The 26451-nt window shown below is 37.8% G+C and overlaps 5 protein-coding genes across 5 annotated transcripts in view; 3 read left to right on the forward strand and 2 right to left on the reverse strand.

Moving 5' to 3' along the window:
- LOC104824521 (UPF0503 protein At3g09070, chloroplastic) overlaps positions 1 to 1241 on the reverse strand; it is a 2215-nt gene extending 974 nt beyond the window's left edge. Inside the window, exon 1 of the mRNA XM_010556622.1 lies at positions 8 to 1241. Coding sequence (XP_010554924.1) covers positions 8 to 1114 — 1107 coding nt within the window. The 5' untranslated portion in view covers positions 1115 to 1241. The remainder of the gene's footprint in view (positions 1 to 7) is intronic.
- An 11436-nt stretch (positions 1242 to 12677) lies between these two features.
- On the forward strand, positions 12678 to 16421 carry LOC104824522 (probable anion transporter 3, chloroplastic). The gene is made up of 9 exons (XM_010556623.2): positions 12678 to 13227; positions 13872 to 14098; positions 14460 to 14814; positions 14904 to 14948; positions 15054 to 15109; positions 15562 to 15619; positions 15721 to 15858; positions 16041 to 16074; positions 16171 to 16421. Exons 1-9 carry the CDS (start codon positions 12799 to 12801, stop codon positions 16338 to 16340), a joined length of 1512 nt encoding a protein of 503 aa, XP_010554925.1. The 5' UTR covers positions 12678 to 12798; the 3' UTR covers positions 16341 to 16421.
- A 406-nt stretch (positions 16422 to 16827) lies between these two features.
- On the forward strand, positions 16828 to 18518 carry LOC104823389 (ataxin-3 homolog). Its single transcript, XM_010554953.1, has 2 exons — positions 16828 to 17206; positions 17787 to 18518. Exons 1-2 carry the CDS (start codon positions 16949 to 16951, stop codon positions 18375 to 18377), a joined length of 849 nt encoding a protein of 282 aa, XP_010553255.1. The 5' UTR covers positions 16828 to 16948; the 3' UTR covers positions 18378 to 18518.
- Positions 18427 to 19349, reverse strand: LOC104823388 (mitochondrial uncoupling protein 1-like). The gene is made up of 4 exons (XM_010554952.1): positions 19218 to 19349; positions 18876 to 19009; positions 18688 to 18786; positions 18427 to 18616 (listed from the first exon to the last, which is right to left on the reverse strand). Exons 1-4 carry the CDS (start codon positions 19273 to 19275, stop codon positions 18581 to 18583), a joined length of 327 nt encoding a protein of 108 aa, XP_010553254.1. The 5' UTR covers positions 19276 to 19349; the 3' UTR covers positions 18427 to 18580.
- Positions 19350 to 20704: 1355 nt separating this feature from the next.
- LOC104823390 (protein SSUH2 homolog) lies at positions 20705 to 23505 on the forward strand. The gene is made up of 7 exons (XM_010554954.2): positions 20705 to 20954; positions 21071 to 21259; positions 21782 to 21833; positions 21955 to 22286; positions 22370 to 22511; positions 22590 to 22715; positions 22932 to 23505. Exons 1-7 carry the CDS (start codon positions 20933 to 20935, stop codon positions 23314 to 23316), a joined length of 1248 nt encoding a protein of 415 aa, XP_010553256.1. The 5' UTR covers positions 20705 to 20932; the 3' UTR covers positions 23317 to 23505.
- The last annotated feature ends 2946 nt before the right edge of the window (positions 23506 to 26451 follow it).

The raw sequence follows: 26451 nt of genomic DNA on the forward strand, positions 1-26451 counted from the left end.
CTCGTTGCTCGTCGAACGAGTAACGAGGGTCGTCCACCGAAACCCTACCGGCGTCGACGGAGATCCTCCCGGCGTCGAGGGAAAACCTTCCGGCATCAAGCGAGAATCTTCCGGCGTCGACGGAGAACCGGGGATCCGTGTCGCAGGATCTCCGGCCATAGCCGTAATCAGCGATTTCGGACTGAGTATCTCTGAGCTGTCTCCCGATGGGCTTTTCCACCGGTAACGCCGCCGATCCGCCGCCGTGTCCGTTCCTGTGCTTCTTCAGCTTCTGCTTTTGCCTCCATTTCTGCAATTTCTTGCTAAAGACCGACGCGGCGGACCAAAAACTCCCCGCGATCTCCTTGAAATCCCTATTCGGTTTTTTCACTGTCTGTGGATTGAACTCCATATGCTCCTTCACTTGCTTCGGTTCCTCTTCTGGAGATTTGTCCACTTCCTCGTCCTCCTCTTCTTCGACGATTTCGTCCACAGGTTCGATTTGGTTTCTGTGTTCGTTCAGAATCCCACAATAATCGACCTCCTCTTCGTGCTCGCTTTCGCTCTCTGTTTTCTCCTCGTAAACCGGCGTTCTCACGCTGGAATTTCTGCGTTCCACCTCAATCTCGCCCCCGCCCCCGCCACTGGAGCTAACGCCACCGGCGAAACTGCCGGTCCCACCTGTTTTCTTCTGAGAATTACGCTCGTCGTCCTCGCTAAAGAGTGACGAGAGAGTGTTACGAACCCTAACGTCGCAGGATCTCCTCTGCGGCTCGAACGCACCCGAGAACCCCTCGTTCTTCGTCGCCGAGAACGATTTCGTCCTCCGGAGCTCTGGTAACAACCCGGGTCTGACCCAATGACTGTTACCAACACCCGAAGAAGAGGGCTTGAAGATGGCCTTGAGAGCAGCGGCGGACAACGGCGGTTTCTTGGAAGACGACGACGACGACGACGAAGCGACGGTGGTTTCTAAGACGGAGAGACGCTCGTAGAGACAAGAGGGGCAGAATCCGGTGAAATGCTCCTCAGGGTGACGGAGGCAAGAGGTGGACGGACGGTGAGGCTGCGGCGGCTGAGCTAGGGGTACTGCTGCTGCTGCTGACGCTGCAACTCCGCGGTTTTCAGGATTCATAACCGGTGATGGCGTCCACACCACCCCTCGTTCATGTTCTTACCTCCACGATTCTAGAGAGAGAAACTTCCCAGAAAACCTCGAGAGAGAGAGACGTTTGATTCAACGGATAGTGAGAGAAAAGAGACAGGAGAGAGAGAGAGAAAGAGGAGGGGGTTTATAAAAGAAGAGGGGGAGAAATAGAATAAAGGAAAGGTTGAGGGTTACATTTAGAAATCCCAATTTTCACCAGTTCCGTTGTTACTTTAGCAGTAGTAGTACTACAGCAGGAGCGAGCCTAGGGGCTCTCGCCTGTAAAATGACTGTTACGCCCCTCACTAAGACCTGTTTGGCTACCTGGTCATTTTAATCCTCCTTTCCAAAAAAACATTTTTAAATTTTTTTAATAATAACTTATAAGTAAAAGAAGAAAATTACTTTCTTTTTCCAAAATTTTAAATTATTCTTTGGTGATGACTTTTAAAATAGAGTAATAAAAAATAGATATAAAATCGTCTGTTATTTTTTCTACTTTTAATTAATTTGATAATTTTAGAGGGAACATGAGCAAAATCCTCGAGGGTGTCTCTTCTCTAAGGATTTCCCCTTTTCATCACATTTCGCTTTCTTTGTTTTTTGTATTTCTCTTTAAATTTACCGCTTTTTCGCTTTTTGATTTTCCTTTTTCCTGTTCGGAGGTTCTTTTTGTCTTCTCTCCTTTTTTTTTTTGTTGCAACATTGAAACATATAATTAAATATTTTTTAACTCAAAGTTTTTGGCTATTACATTATCAAAAATTGGAAATAGATTTCCAAATTGTTGCTACATATGATCCGTTGGTAATAAGACAACTTGACCATTGAAAGACTTAGAATAATTTTTGCCCTACCAATTTAGTAACGGTAAATTCGTATTAAAATATCCAATTTTTATGGTTTTCATTGAATTTCCAAGTGAATTAGTCAAAATTCTCGTATCCACTTAACAAAATTCGGATAGTTTTGCCCTTCGAAGTCGGGGAATCCATAATTCTTCAAAATGGTATGGATTCGATTACTGTCTCCATCGAATCTATAACCCTTTGGATAGTTTACAAGTTTTACATATTTTAGATATGTATGTTATCTAAATAAAAATAATATTTTGTATAAATACCATAAGTTGGTCAATATACCAAAAAGACAAAAATAAACAACATAAAAATAATAATAAAGTTTTTTTTTTTGATAATCAAGATGATTTTCCGTACCTTCGACCCGACTAAATTCTCCATCCTAGATTCGGAATCATTCTTTGTATATGGACCATTTTGGTATAAAAATGATATCCATCTCTGTTAGTGGAATCGAACCCAAGATTTTGAAAATGATTTTGTCACCTTTCAACTATTGATGCCAACTGTATTAAAAATAATAAAAAGTTGACGGGAGTGTATTTGGTGAATCCCACCTCCAAGTCTCTGAGAGTTTCCCTTGTTTGGGTTAGTGAAAACGGCCTTTGCTTTTGTAAATCTTTTTTAGTATCATGACAGTGACGTCGACGTTTGCGTCTGCACCGCTAACGCGTTTTTTTATTATCCCCAAAGAGACCCTTAACCCCGACCACTCTAATACAATACACAACCCACCACCCACAAAAAAAAAAAAAAACCATAAATTTACAGATTTTTATATTTATCCGATAAATGCGGAATTAGATAAACTCATATAAAATATATGGAGCAAGCTGAAATAAGAATTTACCATTCTAAAAATGTAACAATGACCTAAGAACTGATACTCCATTTTACATCCTAATATCAAAGTATAATTCTCATTCGCTCTCGTGTGGAGTAAACTTGAACACGTGACAAATATCAATGTGCAAATGAGAGAATTATATATATATATATATATGTATGTATGTATGTATACGTTCGGTGTACCACTAAAAATAGTAGATTATTTAAAATAAATAAATAAATTGAAGAGGGAATTAAAAGGGAAAGGGAAGAAGGGCGTGGGAAAGCACCGACGGCGCACGAGGCGGGTCGCCGCTGGTTCACGGGCTTTAGACCTCCCGACTCCTCTTCTCCCTTATTGCTTCAGCCCACGTGTCCCTCCCTGGGCCCACATTTGGCCCACTTCACTCTCCCACCTGCCACGTGTCTTTTTTCTTCTTTTTTTTTAAAACAAATATACATCTATTTTCTCCAACAAATTTAATTTTTTTCTTCTACGTAGTTCAAAAGGGAACTAACTAAACGTACACTATTATGGTATAGAGGATTTAAAATTTGTTATTCTAACTAAATAACATTTTTATATTTATTATATTAAAAACCACTTATGAGATTATAAGATGTTTTAAATAAAAAAATAGAGGAAAAGTATTTAAATGATTATAATTAATGTGTCTATGTTTTGTTATAATTTGAAAAGGAGTGAATGTTTTTGCTCATGATATTAATAATAATGACAACCAATGGTAATGATTGCCAAGGAAATAAAAAAAGTATTTCATACAATTAGACCATATATTATTTCCCATGACCTATCCATCTTTACATGCGATCCACCTTATATTCGTAATCATTGCGTATGATCAATTCAGGATACAAATTTTAAATACTTTTTTAAGCAGATGAAAACATAGTACGTGCGTACATTACAACTGAGTACGACGACCACGAGTCCATTCAACATATATAACAGAACATAATAGATTATGCTATATATATATATATACACACACGCGCGTACGTACGTACCTGTATAATGTGTATATGTGTACATGTATATATATATATACGTATGTGATGACGTGGAAAGCTGTGGATAATGAAGTAAAAGAGGAAAACAACTTTTAGTTTAATATATTTATGTGTGTGTCTATATATTATATGTATTATAATGTTATTTGGGTGGCCGAAGATTCGGTCGTCAGAAACAATATCTCAGTTGCTGCCTCTGCTTTGCCCTTTGTTTCTATAATTATTTGTATTAAATTAAAATTATTAAATTATTTACTGACAATAATATCTACATTCCAGTTTAAATTACGTACATAAACTAATGTTGGACGACCAAACGGACAGTAATATATATTGTTGACTGATACTTGCAGATTTATACCTTTTTTGACGGTTGAAACTCAATTTGAACTGAATTTCTGAAATATATGATATTGGGGAATATCTAGCTGTATTATGCCTATATGGCAACTTCCATATTGCATTCGACATTTCTATTTGTATAGCTAGGTTAAGATGTTAGTCTTGGTCAATACATAAACGCAGACATGTACGTATGAATAGAACAGAGAAGATTTCTTGGAGATAACGGCTCAAACCGTGTCATGGTATCAGAGCCCGACACCTTACTCTTCGATTTACGCTTCTGATCTATGTCTTCCGACACCGACACCGACAACACGACCCCGAATCTGACCCCGATTCCGACTCCGATTCCGATTCCGACAATGAATCAACAGACAGCGACCGATGCAACCGTCGTAGTTCAACGTCGCATGATTTCTTCTTCTCCGAACGTCACTGGCAGAGGTCGTGGTACCTATGCTCACGCGAATGCTGCACAGGTCACGCATTCTTCTAACTCTGTGTCAGTTCCTGTCTTAGAGGGTGATAAGAACATCATCAGTGGCATATCTTCAGAACAGTGGCAGACCTTGATGGCTATGATCAATGCCAACAACGTAGGCACGACTGAGACATTATCCGGTAAGAACTCTGTTGTCTCTTGGATCCTTGACTCCGGTTGTTCTCAACATATGACAGGGACTTTGTCTGCTTTAACTGCTGTGACTACAATGTCTCCATGCTCAGTAACGTTGCCGGATGGCAGACAAGTTTTCGCGGTTCATTCAGGATATGTTTCGTTGTCTGGCACTCTTCGTCTGTCCAATGTCTTCTATGTTCCGGGCCTCCCTTGCAACCTGATATCCATCTCTCAGTTGTTGGCGGAATCTGGTTGTTTTATCACTTTCGCTCATAACTTCTGTGTGATTCAAGACCGTATTACTAGGATGGTGATTGGAGCGGGTGAACAACGAGCAGGACTGTATTACTTTCGGGGATCAGAAACCGTGGCCGCAACTCGAGTTTCGGCAGTGCAGTCCTTTGATTTGTGGCACAAACGATTGGGTCATCCGTCATCTAAAGTCCTGGCAAAGATTTCTGATTTTGTTTTTTCCGATAGTTGTTCTGAGAATAAAGCTTGTGATGTTTGCTTCCGAGCGAAACAGACTCGAGATTCTTTTCCGATGAGTATGAGTAAAGCTTCGGCAATTTTTGAGTTAATTCACTGTGATTTATGGGGTCCGTATCGAAAAGCTTCTCACTCAGGTGCCAAATATTTTCTGACTATTGTGGACGATTTTTCCCGAGGAACCTGGATATATCTGTTGACTAGTAAAAGTGAAGCTCAACGACATCTCCGAAACTTTATGACAATGGTAGAAAGGCAATTCGGTGCACTTGTCAAAATAGTTCGATCGGATAATGGCTTGGAATTCATCAGTCTTCGTAACTACTTCTCAGAAAAGGGAATTGTGCATGAAACTTCGTGTGTCGGAACGCCACAACAAAACGGTCGAGTTGAGCGTAAGCATCGTCACATCCTAAATGTTGCTCGCGCCTTACTTTTTCAAGCGAATCTTCCCGTTGATTTTTGGGGTGAAAGCGTGCTTACGGCTGCATATCTTATCAACCGAACACCGTCTTTTGTTCTTGATGGAAAGACGCCTTATAAGCTCATACATGGTCATCCGCCAAAATATGATCATCTTCGTATTTTCGGAAGCCTATGTTATGTTCATAACCAGAATCGTGGAGGGGATAAATTTGCATCGCGGAGTTCTCGATGTATCTTCGTTGGTTACCCTTTGGGACAGAAAGGTTGGCGGGTCTACAATCTCGAAACCAAATCTTTCCTTGTATCTCGTGATATTGTCTTTGTTGAAGATGAATTCCCTTATCATGAGTCTGCTCCGCCGCATTCAGATTCTTCGTCTATTCCTCCACCTACCAGTGCTTGGGTTTTCGATGACGAGCATGCCTCTTCACAACCTCTACCATTTGCTCCGACGCCGTTAGCTGAAACATCGTCTTCGGCCTCTATTGACTCGAGCACTGGCTCACCCATGCTCATATCTCCGGCCAGGGGGGGCTCAACTCCTGATGTTCCTATTACCCCTCGATCTCTTTCTGCTGAGCTTGTTACGCAACCTCTGATTCCCTCTGCTTCTGATGTTGCTACACCACCTTCTGTCAGTCGATCTGAGCCGACATCTTTTCCGACTGAACTCGGCAGAGGCCAACGTCAGAAGTTTCAGAATGTTCTCCTTCGAGATTTCGTCACAAATATTGTTCAGACTAATCCTTCCACTGAGCCAGTGCCTTCCCCTGTTTCATCGACGTCTTTTCCTATTGCAGATTCCATCACGTATGATCGCCTTTCCCCGCTGCACCGACAATTCATAGCTGCTGTCACCACAAACCGAGAACCCAGATCATACAATGAAGCTGCTCAAGATGCTCGATGGCGCCAGGCCATGAGGGATGAAATTGACGCTCTTGAGTCGAACAAAACCTGGACGCTTGAGACATTGCCGCCTACCAAACGTGCGATTGGCTGCAAATGGATTTTCCGAATAAAGTACAGATCTGATGGTACAGTGGAGCGTTACAAAGCCCGCCTTGTTATTCTTGGAAACAAGCAAACCGAAGGTATTGATTACGAGGAAACTTTTGCTCCGGTTGCCAAAATGGTTACGGTTCGAACGTTTCTTGCTGTAGCTGCTGCTCGTAATTGGCCGGTTCACCAAATGGACGTCCACAACGCGTTTCTACATGGTGATTTGAGGGATGAGGTCTATATGAAGCTTCCCCCGGGTTTTTCTCCGTCCAATCCGAACCAAGTGTGCCGTTTACATAAGTCTCTATACGGCCTAAAACAGGCCCCTCGTTGCTGGTTCGCGAAACTTGGCTCGGCATTGCGCGACTATGGCTTCATCCAGTCACAGTCCGATCACTCGTTGTTCGTATTCCATCAAGGGCAGACTCGGATCCATGTGTTAGTATATGTCGACGATCTTCTGCTCACCAGCAACTCCTCCTCGGCTCTGGATAATTTTAAATGTTATCTCAGTTCTTGTTTTCGTATGAAGGACCTGGGACTGCTTAAATATTTCCTTGGCCTTGAAGTTGCTCGAAGCTCACATGGTATTTCCTTGTGCCAACGGAAATATGTGCTCGATATCTTGGCCGAAACCGGATTACTTGGTGCTAAGCCAGCTGCGTTTCCTCTCGAGCAAAATCATCGTCTTGCTATCTCGACTAGTGTTGTTCTTGCCGACCCTGAACCATACCGTCGCCTAGTAGGTCGTCTGCTATACTTACTTGCTACACGGCCCGACATCACTTACTCGGTTCATGTCTTGTCACAGTTTATGCAGCAACCACGCACCGATCATTGGGACGCTGCCCTTCGAGTAGTTCGGTACTTGAAACGCAATCCGGGACAAGGCATTTTGCTGCGCTCTGACTCTGATCTACGTCTCTATGGCTGGTGTGATTCGGATTGGGCAGGCTGCCCAAGCTCGCGGAAATCGCTCTCAGGGTGGCTCGTCCAACTCGGCAATTCTCCAGTCTCTTGGCGGTCGAAGAAGCAACATACAGTCTCTCTATCGTCTGCTGAGGCTGAGTATCGGGCTATGGCCGCTGCTACTTGTGAATTGTTGTGGTTAAAAGGCCTTCTTCATTCCCTTGGTGTTTCACATTCCGACCCAATGCTGCTCCATTGTGATAGCCAAGCCGCTTTACACATTGCTGCAAATGACGCATTTCATGATCGCACCAAGCACATTGAAGTCGACTGTCACTTCCTCCGTCACCATGTGAGCTGCAAAACAGTTGTCACACGACACGTTCCAAGCTCTCTCCAACTTGCGGACATCTTCACGAAGGCTCTCGGCAAAAAGGAGTTCGACACGTTTTTGTCCAAGTTGGGCATATATGACATATACGCTCCAACTTGAGGGGGGGTATTGGGGAATATCTAGCTGTATTATGCCTATATGGCAACTTCCATATTGCATTCGACATTTCTATTTGTATAGCTAGGTTAAGATGTTAGTCTTGGTCAATACATAAACGCAGACATGTACGTATGAATAGAACAGAGAAGATTTCTTGGAGATAACGGCTCAAACCGTGTCATATGAATTTTAAAACATGGAATTACTATGAATTAAATTAATTTTTATAAGAGAAATATCGTGAACGTATAAATGCATCTTATTAAAGGTAAAACTTCGTGTGGTTATCTCGCTATGTCGAATATATATGAGAAAAATACAATTAAGTAAATATGGTACGTAGTCGTACAGAGAGATATTTGCTAGATCCTGATAACTGATGTTATGAAACATATCGAGATTAGGTGTATCGCTCTAATTATGATTACAGGCCTAATCACCATGGCTAAATTAATGCTAATCATGAAACTATATAAGGGCATAATCAAAACTATTACCTTAACGACTATATAATTATTTTTCGGGATTAACGAATATAATGGGATTAATGATGAAACATGCTAATTAAGATATGGGTTCCACCATTTTACTCCCAAGGCATCATATGACATAATAATGTTTCGTGTGTGTGTATATATATATATATCATTGTTATGAATGTTCCTAATTCAGCACAAGTATTTTTATTTCATAAAATATGTACAAAAAACGTCACATCTAATAACTCGCACAATTAATCATAGTTCATATATATCAAATATTCACTGTCCATAGTTGTTTCCCATCACATAGATCACACACACACACATGCATATATATATACACACACGCATGTATCATTGTCAATAATGACCAACTCAGCTTATACATGGGATATACACGTATATTTACACAAAAATTAGCAAGTGGAATAAAAAGAAGAAAACAAAAGAACCAAATGCAATTATGAATGGAATGTGGAGAGGGAAGGAATCCCAAGAAAGTGTATCGGGAATTTGTCATGTTACTAAAGCAAGACAGAGAGCACTGAGACACATGCATGCATGCACACACACATACGCATGTACTTATACATATACATATACTTATAAAAGTGCATGCATGCATTCATGAACATATATATGTATATATATGAAAATAATGCCCTAAAGTATCCTATAATACTTTCTTTGGGGATGTACATGCAAACACATAGCTTCCCATTTCAAGAAGATGATGCCACACCCTTCCTTCATTATCTTTTTGCATGCGCTCAAATCCACCAAGACATTCGATTTATTTAACACATTCTGCAGTGCTATAAATTATAAAGTATCGTATAATATATATATATATATAACCTTACTCTTCGATTTACACTTCTGATCTATGTCTTATTATCTCAAACATATTTTTTTCGATAAAACAAATTAGAAAATCACTCAAAGGCTGATCACCAATCCGATTACGCAAAGTTATTTTAACATGACTAAAAACTGTCATATAAATGAGCAATTTTGAATTTATTCCGTTAAATAGATCATTAAATTTTGGACACTGTAAATTTTTTTGAGAAATTTCTCAATAGATTTCTCTGTTAAATCAATTATGAGATTTGTATAAAAACAAATTTATTAATATGATAGATATTTAGAAATAAATGAATAAAAGATAAAAAAAAATATTTAAAATAAAATCCAGAATACTTACATATTTTTGTTGGTTTTAGTTTTTTGGATTTGATTATTATTGGATTTTTATTTTTTTATTTGATAAAAGATTAAACAGAATTAATTTGGAGTTGGTAAAGAATATAAAAAATGAAGGAGAATGTGAAATTGGTAGAAAAAAAATTGAAAAAAAAAGATTTAGGGTTAAAAAAATGAGGGGGCACCACTTAATTTTTAGTGGGGGCATTGTTATAATTTAATTAAAACTATAAGTAATATTTTTTTTTTTTAAATGTGAATGGGGGCATGTGCCCCCACTTATGTGCAAGTAGATCCGCCCATGTATATATATATAATTGAAGTTGGACGAATGACAATTTGGATTTAATAAATTCTTTTAAAATAAACTGATAAACACGCTTATGGAGCTTCTAGTTAGACGTTGCATATACAGTTTTACCATTAAAATCAGCAAAGATTTCTATGCTTTTTAATATTTAGTTTCTGTTTTTTTCTTAGATTATTTTTATCTTTATTCTGAATTCAATTAATTTAACTTAAAACATACGTTCAACCAGTCTTCAAATCAAATTCGATTTGATTGTAATTATAATTTATCCATTTTATTCTATTCAAATTTTTATATCCATTTCCAAATATTCACTCAGAATGTAATAAAAAAAAAATTATATCCTCCGGCTGCTTTTGCTTTATTGCGATGCTAAAGTAGAAAGACTCTGGAAAGGATGTTGATCAAAGGTAAAGACGGTTCAAATATAAATGGATTATCTATTGTTTTCTAATCTTTGCCCTCTTATTATTTTATTATATTTACCTACAAAATTTCAATATTTTTAATCATATACATATACTGGGTTTGGTGAAGAAAAAAAATATTTATCCAGTCTTAAAATAATCGAAGGGGGACTTTTTAGTTTTTATAGAGTAGCAAGTTACGTGGCCGTGGGAATTAAATGGGCCTGATGATCAATGATGGGCCTCATCAAAGAATTGAAGTTTGAGAAGTAAAAGCCCAATAAATTTTGGTTTGATGTTTTTTTTTGGAAAAATCCCAAAAAAATTACCGAACTTAAAAGATAGTTGATATATTAATACTGAACTTTTACAACTTCCAAATTAAATATAAACTCGTCGATTTTGACACAAAAAAATATTGAACCTGTAAATCTTTGATAAAAACCTCATCGACGTTAAACGGCGTTAAATCGACCAAATGTTGAGCTGAGTGGCGGATAACTCAACGCCTCGTCATCCGACATGTCAGAAGAATAATTTTAGAATAAAAATAAAAAAAGAAAAATAATAAAAAAAATTAAAATTAAAATTTTTAAAACAAAATTTTTAATAAAAATAAAAAACTAAAAATTTAAAATTCAAATTAAAATTATTTTAATACATATATATATATAGTTATGTATATATTGTATATATATTGTATATTTTTTATATATCTATCTATATACATAAATATATATATATATACATATGAATTTGTGAATGTAAGTATATATATATGTTTATGTATATATGCATATATATAATATTAAATATTAAATTTGTATGTATATATATACATATATTTAATAGTTACTATTTTATGCATATGTATATATATATATGTGTGAATTTTGATATTTTTATTATATTTTTAATTATTGGTAATGTAATTAAAATTATTTTAATACATATATATATATAGTTATGTATATATTGTATATATATTGTATATTTTTTATATATCTATCTATATACATAAATATATATATATACATATGAATTTGTGAATGTAAGTATATATATATATATATATGTTTATGTATATATGCATATATATAATCTTAAAAATTAAATATGTATATGTATATATATACATATATATATACATACAAATTTAATATTTAATATTATATATATGCATATATACATAAACATATATATTTATATTTACATTCACAAATTCATATGTATATATATATAAATTTTTATGTTTAAATTTTTATTTTAAAATTTAAATTTCATTTTTTATTTTATTTTTTTTACTTTTAATCTTTTTAATTTTTATTATTTATTATTTTATTTTTTAATTATAATTCAAATTATTTTTATTTTTTTTAAGAAAATACTTATCTGACATGGCGGTTGACGAGGCGTTGAGTCATCCACGTCAGCTTAACCGTAGGTCGATTTAACGTCGTTTAACGTCGATGAGATTTTTGTCAAAGATTTACAAGTTCAATGTCAAAATCGACGAGTTCATATTTAATTTGAAAGTTGGAAAAGTTCGGTATTAATATCAGTTATCTCCAAGTTCGGTAAGTTTTTTGGGATTTTTCCTTTTTTTTAATATTCATTTGGATTATTTTTATATAATGGGAATAAAATATTTTTCTACAAAAAGAAATACCTTCTAAATGAAACGTAAAATTATAATTCAACCCTTTATGCCGTCATCATACAGCCTTGCTTAAACTGGTAGAGGGGTGAGTGTATATATAATATATACATACTATTGTGCAGTTTCCAAACAAAAATTGCAATGATAATTTATTGTTTTAAAATAATTGCAAACAGAATGACGAATACAAACGAGATGTGTAAGCAAGAATCTAACACATAGAATTTCATTTCTACATCTGCTAGATTAAAAAAAAAAATACTAACTAAATTTGTTCGCAGAGATTCGATTTGGTTTGACTGGGAGATTCGGTAACCGGTTGACCCGTTGTTGGTGGGCCAACGTGGCGTATGCTCTTGGTTTAGAAGCACCACGTTTTTGCCACGTCAGATTTATTTTTAAAATATTTAATTGACTAAAATACCCTCTCCACCAAACACCAACTGCTAAAACAAAACCTTCAATTGCTTCTTCGATGGCGGATTCGCTCTCTCTCTCTCCATCCGTCTTCACTCATTGTCTCTGAAATATATTTAATAAATCTGATATACATATATATATATTCATTTCAGTAATCAGAGTTAATTTTTCTACACGTTCGTCAATGGCGGCATCGTCGGCGACATCTCTGCAAACACATTCTTCGTGTTTTGTGAGCTGTCGTTCGAATCAGATCAAAACCCAGAAAACCCTTTTGGATCTCGGATCCGGAGTAAGCGAAAACCCGACCCGATGGGAGAGCTTGCGCCTGCCGTCGGCTGGTCAAAGGAAGACAGAGAGAGAAGCGACGGAGAAAACGAAAGGGAAGCAAAGAGGAGGAGCGGTGGCTCCGGCGAGATGTGCGGCGGAGGGAATAATGATCGGTGGAGGAGAGGCTAACGCGGAGGCGAAGACGCCGGAGAGAGTGAAGGTGGTGGCATTAACGGCGTTAATGATGTGTCTCTGTAACGCCGACCGAGTGGTGATGTCCGTCGCCGTCGTTCCACTCGCCGACAAGCTCGGGTGGTCGAGTTCCTTCCTAGGGGTAGTTCAGGTATTTCATCTTTTTCATCAGCAAAATTGGTTCATTTTCCTTAATTCCTTGATTATCCGTATCAAACCCCTTCTAAATCCCCCAAACCCAGGGATACGATACGTAGAAATGCTTCGTAATAATCTTTAATTAACACATATTAGTACGTGTAATAGAAGCGTTAAAAACAGAGGAAATGTCATATTAACATTTATTAGCAAAGCGGCCCATCTTCATTGCCTTATTTCTCCATAGCATTATTAAATAGTGATATAAATTGGTAGGTTTAAATTGAATATTTTCTACAGTCGAATAAAAATAGATTATATATAACTATATATATATATATATTATAGGTAGTTGAGAAAATGCGTGGGCGTTAGTCTAGCGGCGCTAGGAAATTTGCCGACAAACCCCTCTGACTAATACAGTCTACCAACCCATTTCCTCCAAGTAAAAACGGCATTTTTTGGTACGTAATATTTTTATCCGTATTATATATATAATATATATATATATATATACATATCAAAGCAACCGAACGACATACAATTTCGATTCAGAACTTTGAATGGGCACTTCATATCAAATGATGATGTATGATTTTTTTTTGTGGGTATTAATTATTAGTCTTTTGTTTTTTTTTCCTGCAATGTGTTTTGCAGTCATCCTTTTTATGGGGATACATGTTATCATCAGTAATGGGGGGAGCACTTGTGGACAGATACGGAGGGAAGAGAGTGTTGGGTTGGGGAGTTGGGCTTTGGTCTCTGGCCACATTGCTGACACCATGGTCCGCCTCCCACTCGACCTTAGCCCTCTTGCTCGTCCGAGCCTTCTTCGGCCTGGCCGAAGGCGTTGCTTTGCCTTCCATGACCACCCTCCTCTCTCGGTATCCTCTCTTTCTTCCTCCTCTCCTCCTCCATATCTGTCTATTACAGCATGTATCCTTCCTTCCGGTTCAATCTAGATTGGTCCGGTTTGCATTGTATCTCGAATTGTGAAATGGAATCAGAACCTGGTTTACTTTGATCTCTTATCGGTTTAGGTCAATTCTTGGTTTCTGACCCGGTTTAATCAAGATTCTTGGTTGAAATTCAAAATTTATTCCGGTTTTAAATCTTCATTGATCTGGTTTAATATTTGATTTACCCATATCCAATTTTCAATTCTTTCAAATTGCAAAATAATCAATGGTGTGTTTAGGAGTATTGCACATCAACCGCTTATATACTATGTTCATATGTTCTTAGGTGGTTTCCAACAGGCGAACGTGCGAGTGCGGTCGGGATATCGATGGCTGGTTTTCACATGGGCAACGTCGTCGGATTGATTTTGACGCCGATTATGTTATCTTCTATAGGACTCACCGGCCCTTTCATTCTTTTCGCCTCCTTAGGTCTCTTATGGCTATCTTCTTGGTCATACAGCGTCACTAACCACCCTCGGGATAGTCCTTTTATCAGTAGATCAGAGCTCCGGCTAATCCAAGCCGGCAAACATGTTCATTCAACGGCCGAGGCAAAGCCTAGGCCTCTGTCTCTGCGCCTCCTCTTATCGAAATTGCCAACTTGGGCGATCATTTTTGCCAATGTGACTAACAATTGGGTGAGTTCTTCTTCGTCAATGTCTTCATGTGCAACCATCTCTTTTCTTTTCTGTCAAATTCACATCGGTTTTCACTTAGTTGTGTTCAGGGATACTTTGTTCTTCTCTCGTGGATGCCGGTTTATTTCAAGACGGTAAGATGGGAAGAAAAAACAATCGATCATTCTACATTCTGAAAAAAAAAAATACAATTATCGATTATTATTTTGATTCAATTCACTAAAGTCTTCATGTGGCAGGTGTTTAACGTGAACTTGAAGCAAGCAGCATGGTTCAGCGCTCTTCCTGAAAATTTGTGAAATCCAAACATGAATTGGTGTGAATGAGTTTCTCATCATTTAATTGTCTTACCATTTGGAGTTACTGTTTTGCGTATAATTTCTATATATACGATACATGACGAAAACTAGAGCATGTCAAATTGCGTCGTGGAAACATAAACAAAAAATTCTTATTTTATGTTTTATAAGTTTCGATTTTTTCTAACTAATATAACCCTATATTTATTTTTATACTATCGCATATTTCCAATAGAAATCTAGATTTATACGTCCAAAAGAAATCATGTTTTAATACAAATCTCTGATTGGTTTAGTAATATAAAATAATGATTATTTCCAATATATTACTTTAATTAAAACTCGTTGGCCCGACATTGTTTTAGGAATCTTTTAAATTTGAGACCGCAAGAAACTAGTTTTTATTTTTTAGAACTTATGTATTGATAATGATTATATATATCATGAGGTACAAAGTTTGTGAACGGACAGGCTACTCTTTAACCATTGTTCGAAAGATCATGCAGGTAACTAAAGATCGATTCATTACTTCAATTTTCATTATATCATACAATTATATAACTCGGGTTTTTATTTATCCTTGTGACTCGGGATTATCTAATTGCAGTCTATCGGCTTCATCGGCCCTGGGATATCGCTGCTCTGCCTAAACTTCGCTAAATCACCGTCGATTGCGGCCATTTTCATCACCATTGCTTTGAGTTTGAGTTCCTTTAGCCAAGCTGGGTTTCTCCTCAATATTCAAGTAAGTATACCAAACATTTTTATTCTCATAACAAATGAAAATATAAAATCATTGTTAAGATTTAAGCGTAAATCAAAAGAAAAATCTTCAAAGGATCGATCATATAGGACGATGATTATGGATATAGAATCGTGTTGTATGTGGTAATAATGGATGATGTTGGTGGTGGTTTGCTCACACAGGACATAGCACCGGAACATGCCGGTTTTCTCCACGGTACATTTGATAACAACCTTGAACTTGTTTTCAATTCTGGTTTAGCACGTAAGAGTGGTTCCTTGCTGAAGAAGTTAGGGTTTTTGTTGGGAACAGGGATTTCGAATTCGGCTGGGACGATGGCTGCGATCGTGAGTACGATAGGGACGGGGTATTTCGTGGAGTGGTTAGGCTCTTTCGAGGCGTTCTTGACCGTTACGGCCGCTCTCTACTTCGCCAGCACCCTCTTCTGGCTGCTCTTCTCCACCGGTGAACGAGTCTTCTAATAATAATAATAAAAATACATTTTCTTTTGTTTTCGCATGACATTCTCATAAATCTAATTTATAAAACTAACTAAATTTTGAATCGTATGATATAATTATATATTATTATTGTATTAATTATTCAAATAAGGTTCGAAGACTCAATAATATGATGAACAAATGAGTATTCTAAGAATAGGAAATTTGTTATTCATTTTCCCGAGTGAACCGGGTCCCGGTTCGAGAATAGAATTCTTTAAATAACCGGTTCAATGTTCATGCGTGTTTCTGAAAATTATTACAACGTGAGATGTATGAGATTGATCTTTTATGTGGTCACTCGAATCCGGTCGACCGACCGTAAACCGGAACTCGAAGACTTGCAGAAAACGACAAAATAGAACAAATCCCTACGGATACGCTGGCAGTTATCTTTACACGTGGCATCGCCGGCTTTATGCCTTTTAAAAAAAATCCCAATTATAAATAATTAAAATATGTCCGAAACTCTCGATTCTTTGCCCCTTCTCCTCCGCTTCGACAATTCTCCAGAAAGATAAAAACTTTTCGCCCAAGGATTAGAATCTAGGGTTTTATTCTCCTGGGCTCGTATCGAATCCAGATCGGGGATGGAGAGGACGAGCAATGGAGGGATGTTGTACCACGAGGTGCAAGAGTCGAATCTGTGCGCCGTACATTGCGTGAACACGGTTTTGCAAGGGCCTTTCTTCTCCGAGGTTGATTTGGCGGCTGTCGCCTCCGATCTCGATCGGAAGGAGCGTCAGATGATGCTCGAAGGCTCCGCCGCCGTGGGTGGGTTTTCCGCCGGCGATTTCTTCTCCGAGGAGTCGCATAATGTCTCCCTCGGCGGAGATTTTAGTATCCAGGTACGTTTGTCGCGTCTATTTGGCATGAGTTAGATGCCCCTGGAATCTCTGAGACATTCTGAAATTAGAAGAGTTTTCCATGTTGGGTTATTGAAAATTGAGTTTAATTTAGGTTATAGTTGTTTGAAATCTGAAAGTCTGCGAATTCCTTGCATTCGGTTGCTGGGTTTGATTGAAGCTGAGACTTTGTTGCTGGTTTCGATTTGATTATCGTTTTGGTATGCGTGGGTGTTAGATCAAGGCTCCCTGTTAGTTCCATGGATACAGAATCTAGGGTTAAGTTGGTTATTCTAGACAGGTGCAATCGAGAAGGAATTGAGTTTGCAATCATATGTGAATTGAGATTTGAAATGATGAAGATCAAGCTTCTGATTTCTGTGTTATAATCACTTGTTGAAGACTTGAAGTAGAGCTTTGTCGCCTGTTGAAACAGATCTAATCTATGTAACAGATCTTGCAAAAAAACAGAACACACCAGATACTTCTCATGTACTTTCTGTCTGTTCATTACAATAACAAGCATCAGGGAGGCTAACTTGAGTCTTTAGTTACTATAATATGATCTGTCTTTGCCCGGCAGGTCTTGCAGAAGGCTCTGGAGGTGTGGGATCTACAAGTGGTTCCCCTAAACTGCCCGTCTGCCGAGCCAGCCGGGATAGACCCGGAATCCGAAAACGCCTTCATATGCCATTTGCATGACCACTGGTTCTGCATAAGGAAAGTGAACGGTGAATGGTACAACTTTGACAGCCTCCTGGCTGCTCCACAGCACTTGTCCAAGTTCTACCTCTCTGCGTTTCTCGACTCCCTTAGAGGCTCGGGTTGGAGCATATTCCTCGTGAAGGGTAATTTCCCGCAAGAATGTCCGGTTTCATCCTCTGAGGCTTCAAACGGTTATGGGCAATGGCTTTCACCGGAAGATGCAGAGAGAATGACGAAGAGTATGAACTCGGGTGAGGCTGGTACGAACAGGAGCACTGAGAGTGTTGATCAAAGAAGATCGGATCAAGCCTTGTCAATGGAGGAAGTTCGGATGCTCTCTGAAATGGAAGATGACGACTTGAAAGCAGCGATTGCAGCCAGTTTGCTGGATGCTTCGGCGGCAGAGGCCAGTCTAGGAGGAGCTGTGGCTGTTCAGACTGAGAAGAACAAAAGTGAAAGAGAGCAGTGAGAACACTTGTGATTCATTGGCTGAGAAAAAAACAATACAGTGCTTGTTGTTGTTTTTGATGGGTTTATTTTACACAAAATCTTATATTGAGAGAAGAGATGGAAATGGACAAAAACACATCGTAATGTTGAGTTTGTGAATTGCCTTTTGAAGCATTTTGGCAAATTTCTGATTCTTCGAGGAAGTGTGTCGGAAGCAGGAACTCACCTGACGCGCTCTCCCGTATTTTTCAGGATTGTCTGAATAAAAAGGGTCATGATCCTTACTCGGGTAAATAAGAAAAGCAGAGAATGGACCAATTCTTCCGTACCTCTTTCACTTGACCATAGCTTGCTAGTTCAGCAGCGTTGATGATGGCATTTCTCGCCACGTTAGGTCCAAGACCTGTCCATAGAGCTCTCACTCCTTCCTGTCAATCAGATGAACTACTTACGATATGAAGCACAGACTAAGCAAAAATACAAGAACAACCTCCATTCGGCGGGATCGATAAACAACCTGTTTCACAATCGTTGAGTAGGCGTTCAGGGATCCGGTGTAACGCCTTGGCACACCTGGAGGTAGCTTTCCCTCAGCTTGGAGCCTAACTTTTACAAGATCAGTTGGATTCGCTACCGTTGTGCCCAAAGCACCTGATAGTTAAAGAAGAACGCGTGTTAAGCAAACTAGAGGCAGGACACAGAGGTTATCAGTCAGGAACTGAAGATGTGTATTTTCTGTTGCTGAGCGGAACATCGCCTACAAAGTCACTCCCGACATAAAAGTTCTTGACCTGTTAAGATTTCTGGATTCCGAATTCACATGTCTAAAGAGTTTACGAGAAAAGGACTTGTAACCCACCGGCTCTACAAGTAAATCCTGAACAGGCCTTCAGGTTTCGAAATTCAAGGTCTCTCATACGCCTCTGCCTTTATTTAGGCTGAAAGATTCGGACAATCCAAAGAAGCGGTATCAGTGTTTCTGTTTGAATAATCAAATTTGCGTCTATAAACCAAAATAGACAAATGCTTATTAAATTTACAGACAGAGGATCCTGAGCCTCAGGACAGATCAACCTGGTCGGAGCTTCGGCTCATTCCATACATAAACTAATTCACCAAATTCTACAAGAAACACTTTCGGCAGCGAAGATTCCCAAATCCGTTTTCACGTACGGAGAACAGAAACAACGGATTCCGGATGGCGGGCGTACATTTCTCGGACAAACACGCAAAAGCAGAACAATCTTGTTTCCTTAGGACAGGGATGTAAAACGGGTACACTCGGAATAGATCAGACCACCTCCTTCCCAATCAACTCATTTCCAACCCAACTCGTTAAATTCGTTTTTTTGGAGCAAGAAATTCATGCCTCAGTCCAAATCGCTCTTGCTTTTCAAACGGCTCGCGAGACAAATAAAAATTAATAAATCTTTTTTAAAATTATTAAAAAAATATTTAAAATAATAAAAATAATTTTTTTTTCGTGGATTCACCGAACAAGCTCACGATGAATTGACTCGTGGTGAGTTTGTTTGTTCGTTGGAAAATTATTTTTTTTCCGAGCTCAGATTTTTTTTGAGCCCAAATCGAAAAATATGAATTGCCTCGTGAACCTAAGTTCATTTTGATATCACTATCTTACGGGTTATAAAATTGTACATTTAGCCACCATATGCACATGCGCATATTATATATGTGTTTGATAAACCCTTCGAATCAAAATTTAATTAATAGATGTGGAATTTAAACATGTTCGAATTCTATAACTAGATATAGGGTTACAAAGAAGAGACGTTACTACTATATTTAATAAAATTTATATATTAACTATATCTAAGGATAAACGTACTTTAAATAACTTCAACAACAGATCCGTTCTTTTGATAAGGTTTAAATCACAATTCTAATCCTTAAAATTATAAATTAGTCTATAATAACCGCCTTAACCGGATATGTTTTCGTATGTTCTTATATGGGCTTCTTCTATCATTTTGGGATTTGTTATTGAGTCTTATAGAAAGGTCCATTTATTGGCGTCATTGCCTTTGTGTACTAGCAATGATTATATAAAAATACGGTATTATACAAAAATATGAACAAAAATGACATAATACAAAAAAACGGAAAATTGGGAAATATTGAATAAAAATAAAAATTCTTGAACTTTAAAAACAAAATTAATTAAATTTTAAACGCACAAAATCCAACCGAAATCAACACACGAATCAAACATAACATTTGGTTCCGGTTTTAATCATGTCAAACCAAAGTAAACCGTACCGGATATATATATATAACTGCGCGTGTTTATTGTTGATCCGCACCTAGAAGAAGAGCTGTCACTCCTGTCCCGTCGTCGCTATCACCGTTGCTCCTTGGGAAAATGACGAGACACGTCTGAATTGGCAAGAAATTTCGGATATGATGATGGAATTGACTTGGGGGATTTACAAAAATGACTTTAAATGTCATTTTTACTTGGGTTTTTCTTAACCTCTAAGAAAAAACTCTGCTTTATCCCTCTCTCTCTCTCTCACAGCTCGATACAGGTGACCGAAAGTTTCCTCATCATCCATGGAAGAGCCTCTCCTTTCAGGTACGTGGAAACCCGATTCTCCCTTTCTGGGTTTCTCCTTTACGATCGTACGATTGAAAATTTTCTCGTATTTTTGCCCCTCTTGTTGTTCGTTCGCCCTGGATTCTGCTTGGAAGCCGAGAAAAAGAGGGAATCGGAGAAATGGGGTTCGTACCAGTACTTGCAGAGAACTGGGTCCTCAATCCGTAACGCTTCCATCGCCGGAGCCGGCGTCACCGTAGAAGAAATCCGATCGGCTTCCTCTGTTCCCGACCCTCCCGCCCTCTACCCTCCAGTCATCAGTACGCCCGTCTCAATACCAATCGGTAAATTTCGTATGACCATCTTGTGATTGTCGCCTGATTCGTGGAAAATGTAAGGTTTGTGCTCTCTTAATCGTTGGTTTTGACGAGAATTTCGAGCTTGGGATTCGTAGTCCTTGAATTTTTGGAATTTGGGAGTTGCTGTTGATCCTCTGTGATTGCAATTCGAGCTGAGCATAGGCAACGTGATTGCCCTGGAGGCGATTCTTTTACCAAAAATCTGAATTGTGGATTAAGTTTTTTGGTTGATTCAAGAGGTGATCTGATGCTGTGTTCTTCAGTTTATGAATCCTTCAATTCCTTGGACTGGCATAATTGGATTGTTTCGGGCGTCTCATCCAATCAATCGTTACTATGACTCTAAAAATCTTAGAAACTTTCCACTTTTCTCGTTTTCTTTTCCTGCAAAATTTGGATCTTGACGAAGATTCTGATGACGAGAAGATGAACGCATGTACTGTTTCAGTGTTGCCATACAAAGAACAATTATTTGCAAGTGTTTGATTGCTTCTTGACATGTCACAGATCAAGCTGTTGGTTACCCGAGTGCATATGGGCCAGGTCCTGAACTCCAAAGGTAAGTCCTTGGAAGAGATGTCCCTTTTTATTCTCGTCTCTGTGCATTTGGTGGTAAGAGATTTTCAGGGGCTAAGGCTTCTGGTGAATACTGTTCTTGAACTATGTATATGTATTTTCAGGCAGATTTTCGATGAAGTGGAAATAAGAGAGCTGCTAATTGATCATGTTGGTCATCGTTGCTGTTGGGGAAGCCGTCCAGCTCGTAGATGGAAGATTCACGCTGTGGAGGACTGCAATGTCTATGTTGGGACTCTCGATACTTTCATTGAGGAGAGGGAAATCGTGAAACAGACCGTGCCTTTCACCGGTGGAAATATCAATGGGAAGAAACTCGGAGCTGAACCCGGGATTTGGGAGCTTGATCTGAAGTCGGAGTTTCCTTCTCTCTTCATCCCGTATAAGGAAACCCAAATCCCAATTCCTAATTCCGAGACTGTCGAGAAATGCCATGGTAACAACGAGAGTTCATCAATGCAGGAGAATGAACCGAATGTATGGGTACTAAAGTTGCAATGGCAAAAATTGACCTAACAGGTTGCACAGGAAGAGGAGAGGTAATCTGCCCAATGTGTAATGTGAACGCAGAGCCAGGGTTTTACAAGGAAAATCAGACGATGACGTGCTCTGCTTGCTATGGAAGGGGATTGATTGCTCATAGAGATGGATCCGACACAATGTAAGTTGACATAACCATCTGCTCTGGAGGATTGTCTTTTCAACTAGATGTCTCTCTGCTCACTCTTTTTTCTCGCAGATGCATTTCCTGTAATGGCAAGGGCAAGCTTCCGTGCCCAACTTGCCAGTCTCATGGGTTGATAAAATGTCAGACCTGCAATGGAAGTGGCTCTCTTTCGACGAGCAGTATCGCCACTGTGAGATGGTACTAAAAATTTACGAATTAGCGTCAAGAATGAAGGATATCCATGTCATAGAAGCATGAAAGCAGGCATCTTTCCTCATAAACTAAGCTCCAATCCCGAAAAAACTGATATTCCTAAACAAGTGAACACCTCGAAAAGATAGAGACGCCAGTTTAAGAACTGAAAGACAACAAATTGCATCCAAAGATTTGATTTTTTTTACCGGGTTTTGACAGGAAGACGTTGTCCACCCGAAAGGTGAGTGCAAGGAGCGGTGCTGCATCAGTCCCGGACGAGGTCTTCCACCGAGCGCAAGGAGTGCAGCTCAGCAACACTCAGGCTTACCAATGCACGCCCGCTTACTTTGCCGACTCCTACTTCCTCAACAAGTTCTCGTCGGACGTTATCTCGATGAGATCCCCCGTCCCGCCGACCGCTAACGTTGTCTGCGAGAGACATACCGTATCTGTCGTGCCCGTGACCCGAGTCACTATGTCTGATCGCGGGAAAGCGTTCAACTTCTACATCATCGGTTTCGGGAAGGAGGTTTACTTGAAAGATTACTACCCTGCTAGGTTCTGCTGGGGTTTTTGTCCTTGTCTTGAATGGTTGAAGGTTTAGATAACAAAGCAAATGCCTTCACTGGTGGTGATCTACGTGTGAGAAACCCGTTGTCTGTAACAGGGTCGAGTGTGTCTTAATGTCTGTTTTTCAAGTGTGGGTTCCTACGGTAATTCAGCCCTTTCTTTTCTTGGAAGGGTTGGTATGAGAAAAATGAATGAACGTGAATCTTGAATGTTTCTTCGACAACATCCTTGTTATTTCGAATTTTAATTATTTGGAATTTAAAAAATTATAACCATTTATTTTTTTATATTGAATTCAAATTGATTCGATTTTGACTTTTATTTATATAAATATTTAATTTTTAAAATTTTTTTATTTTTTAGTTTTTATAAGATATGTTTCTATCCGAATTTAATTTTGAAGAAATAATAATTATTTAATTTGATTATTATTACGTATTATTTGATTCGATAAATTTAATTATTCCATTATTAACCAAATTGATAGGTTTAAACCTTCAAAAGCTTGAGATAATTCGAGAACATCAACATAGGGATATACTTCATCGAAAATGTTTATTTTCCATCTGGGTTCGGGATCCGACGACTACAAATGAATTAAGAAAGATCCAACGGTCTCTGTCCGGTCGGTGACCGATTCGGTGGTCGTCACGTGTCGGAAGCTGATTTACGCGGCGGGAGATACGTGTCACTTCATGTTTGCCGGCAAACCTAAGATTGGTCGGTCCACATGAAAATCATTTAAATAATCATTTAATTCAGAAGTTAAGTACAAGGAGCTTTCCATTTAATGACAAAAGCCAACTGAGAGCTTCATATGGCCTATTTTGTGGGAAATAGCATAATCTTTTTTTTTTAAAATCATTATTGTGTGTTTGTTAGATAATGAAATAGATGGATGGATTGCTTTATAGGTAAATGGAAACGTACCACTTGAAGCATCGTTTTTAGGGGATAACAATTTTATTTTTTAAAAAAATGATATTCCTATAACTCGGGATTTATAGAAACAACTGAAACATTTATTTATAACATCATTTTCTTTATGAAAACTTGCAATGGTGGCAACTGGTTTATACTCGTGTTTGCCTTCTTTAAAACAAAAATCGGCACACAAATACCATCAAAATAAAACAATATCGGTATAGTTGTCATAATTTGGACCAACCATAGAAGCTTTATATGCTATTGTAGTTGAGATTGTTAAATTGTTCATTTCACATGTGCTGTTCATATCTCTTTCACATTCTCCACCTCATTGTTAGCCTTTATCTAATCCTAATCATTACAATCATTTGCTTTATGTAATATATATATATATATATATACATACACATTAGTTGCATATATATGTTGCAGTTAAGTTGAAATGACAAGAATAGTGTGACAGAACTCCCTTATACCCCCAAAAAATACGAATCATTGGACCGTTTGGAAGCTAAAGAAATACGATTTTTTTTTTTGGTTAATAGGTCGTTAAAAATAAATTTGCAAACATTAAACCACGGCAGTGTAATTAGTGGATAATACGCACACTTTGCTCATGCATGCATGAACGCATGCTTGTGCGTGTAATTTCAGCCTCGGTTTACACGAAATCATATCTGCCCTTTGATGGAGGTCATTTTTAATATATTTGTTAATTTGATTTTTCTAGCGATCTTATTTGATTGTCATGCCGTAAGAAATGTAACTTCCAATTCGACATATTAAGTACTAATTAACTTATATATATATATATATATATATATACATATAAAGGTAGGGTTGCGTGACATGCAGACCACGAAATTAAATGTGCGGAGTTAAATTTATAAGCATATCGATCGATAAACAAATGTGTAAATGGAACGCTTTGACTAATGCAGATGAATATGAACAAGTAGATACGTGCCACTTGGACTTGCTCTATTATATTCGACGCATTTATTACGCTCTAGCTCATAAACCAAATCGCTCGACGTATGCCCACTTCTGCACTTTACTTCATTTTGTGTTTAATTTATGCTGCAATCAATTTTTTTTTTGTTAGTACCCATTTTTTTTAGCAATTTGAATTTGACGTATTCAGTTAGAAAAAAAAATTCTAATTTCATTTTTTCAAACAATATCAAAACGTAGGACATTGTATATATGATATATGTAGAAGTACGTATAATCGACGAAAATAAACCTTTGTATATTCGAAAAAAGAATTGTTTGTTTTCTTGGATATCCAAATACATCACGGCGAATGTGGATAAAATTAAATTACGTGAAATAAAAATAATGATGCAGAAAATTCGAAATAATTTAATGGCTGTAACTTGTAAGTTTACGTATTTATAAATGTAGGATGAGTGAATCTTTTTGACATTCAAGTTAATTATAGAAATATCAAACAATCAAATCCGAACTATATCCTACACGTATCTTAATTAAACCCATCATTCGCCATTCAAAGAATATAGAAGTACCCCTATGTAATATTCATTGTATCCAAAAACAAATATTTTTTTTATAAATTCAAACGTATATTAATTTACGATTTTATAATCATATTTGTAATTAAGGGACAAAAGTCACCCGACGTTTCTCCAGTTAACAAAACAAGAATAAAAATACAAATCCAAAACAGGCATATAATTAACCATTCAAGAACGTAGAATATACGTAAAACAATTCCATTACATGCTTAAACCAAAAAAAAAAAAAACCCATTACATGCAAAATAAATGTTTTTTTTATTACATAGCACATATGCATATATTATTTTTTTTGGTAAATAGCACATATGTATATACAATCTTATAATCATATTTCGCCACTCAGAATAAGTAACTTGGAATATATTTACAGATTATAACCATATTCGCTACTTGGAATAAGTAACTTGTAAGAATTTATAATCTGAACCGGAATCAAGAGAGAGAAAAAAATCTTGGAATCTCCGTATTTTGTTATAGAAAATAATCTACATATAAAAATTCGTATTTGGAATTATCCATAATTAAATACGTAGGAAATCTGAAAACCAAATCATCATCAGATACAGATATATATACACACACACTCTTGCATATATACGTGTGTGTATATAATGAAACAAAGAGACCGAATGTTGCGGTGGCTATAGAGAAGAAACCATAACATGGCCTGCTAACCCAAAAAACCAACTTTTTTTTTTCTC

The sequence above is a fragment of the Tarenaya hassleriana genome, unplaced genomic scaffold (genome assembly GCF_000463585.1).
Source record: "Tarenaya hassleriana unplaced genomic scaffold, ASM46358v1 Cleome4, whole genome shotgun sequence".
NCBI classification, from domain to species: domain Eukaryota; kingdom Viridiplantae; phylum Streptophyta; class Magnoliopsida; order Brassicales; family Cleomaceae; genus Tarenaya; species Tarenaya hassleriana.

What these genes read in the sequence shown, in the direction of transcription:
- LOC104823389 (XM_010554953.1), top strand. Translation starts at nt 16,949, where the DNA reads ATGGAGAGGACGAGCAATGGAGGGATGTTGTACCACGAGGTGCAAGAG. An exon ending in GCGGAGATTTTAGTATCCAG is followed by an intron (nt 17,207 to 17,786) that starts GTACGTTTGTCG and finishes TTTGCCCGGCAG; the next exon opens with GTCTTGCAGAAGGCTCTGGA.
- LOC104823390 (XM_010554954.2), top strand. Translation starts at nt 20,933, where the DNA reads ATGGAAGAGCCTCTCCTTTCAG. An exon ending in CCAGGTCCTGAACTCCAAAG is followed by an intron (nt 21,834 to 21,954) that starts GTAAGTCCTTGG and finishes ATGTATTTTCAG; the next exon opens with GCAGATTTTCGATGAAGTGG. An exon ending in AGAGATGGATCCGACACAAT is followed by an intron (nt 22,512 to 22,589) that starts GTAAGTTGACAT and finishes TTTTTCTCGCAG; the next exon opens with ATGCATTTCCTGTAATGGCA.
- LOC104824522 (XM_010556623.2), top strand. Translation starts at nt 12,799, where the DNA reads ATGGCGGCATCGTCGGCGACATCTCTGCAAACACATTCTTCGTGTTTT. An exon ending in CCAATGTGACTAACAATTGG is followed by an intron (nt 14,815 to 14,903) that starts GTGAGTTCTTCT and finishes AGTTGTGTTCAG; the next exon opens with GGATACTTTGTTCTTCTCTC. An exon ending in ACATGCCGGTTTTCTCCACG is followed by an intron (nt 16,075 to 16,170) that starts GTACATTTGATA and finishes TGTTGGGAACAG; the next exon opens with GGATTTCGAATTCGGCTGGG.
- LOC104823388 (XM_010554952.1), bottom strand. Translation starts at nt 19,275, where the DNA reads ATGAGAGACCTTGAATTTCGAAACCTGAAGGCCTGTTCAGGATTTACT. An exon ending in AGGATTTACTTGTAGAGCCG is followed by an intron (nt 19,010 to 19,217) that starts GTGGGTTACAAG and finishes TTTAACTATCAG; the next exon opens with GTGCTTTGGGCACAACGGTA. An exon ending in ACTCAACGATTGTGAAACAG is followed by an intron (nt 18,787 to 18,875) that starts GTTGTTTATCGA and finishes TCTGATTGACAG; the next exon opens with GAAGGAGTGAGAGCTCTATG.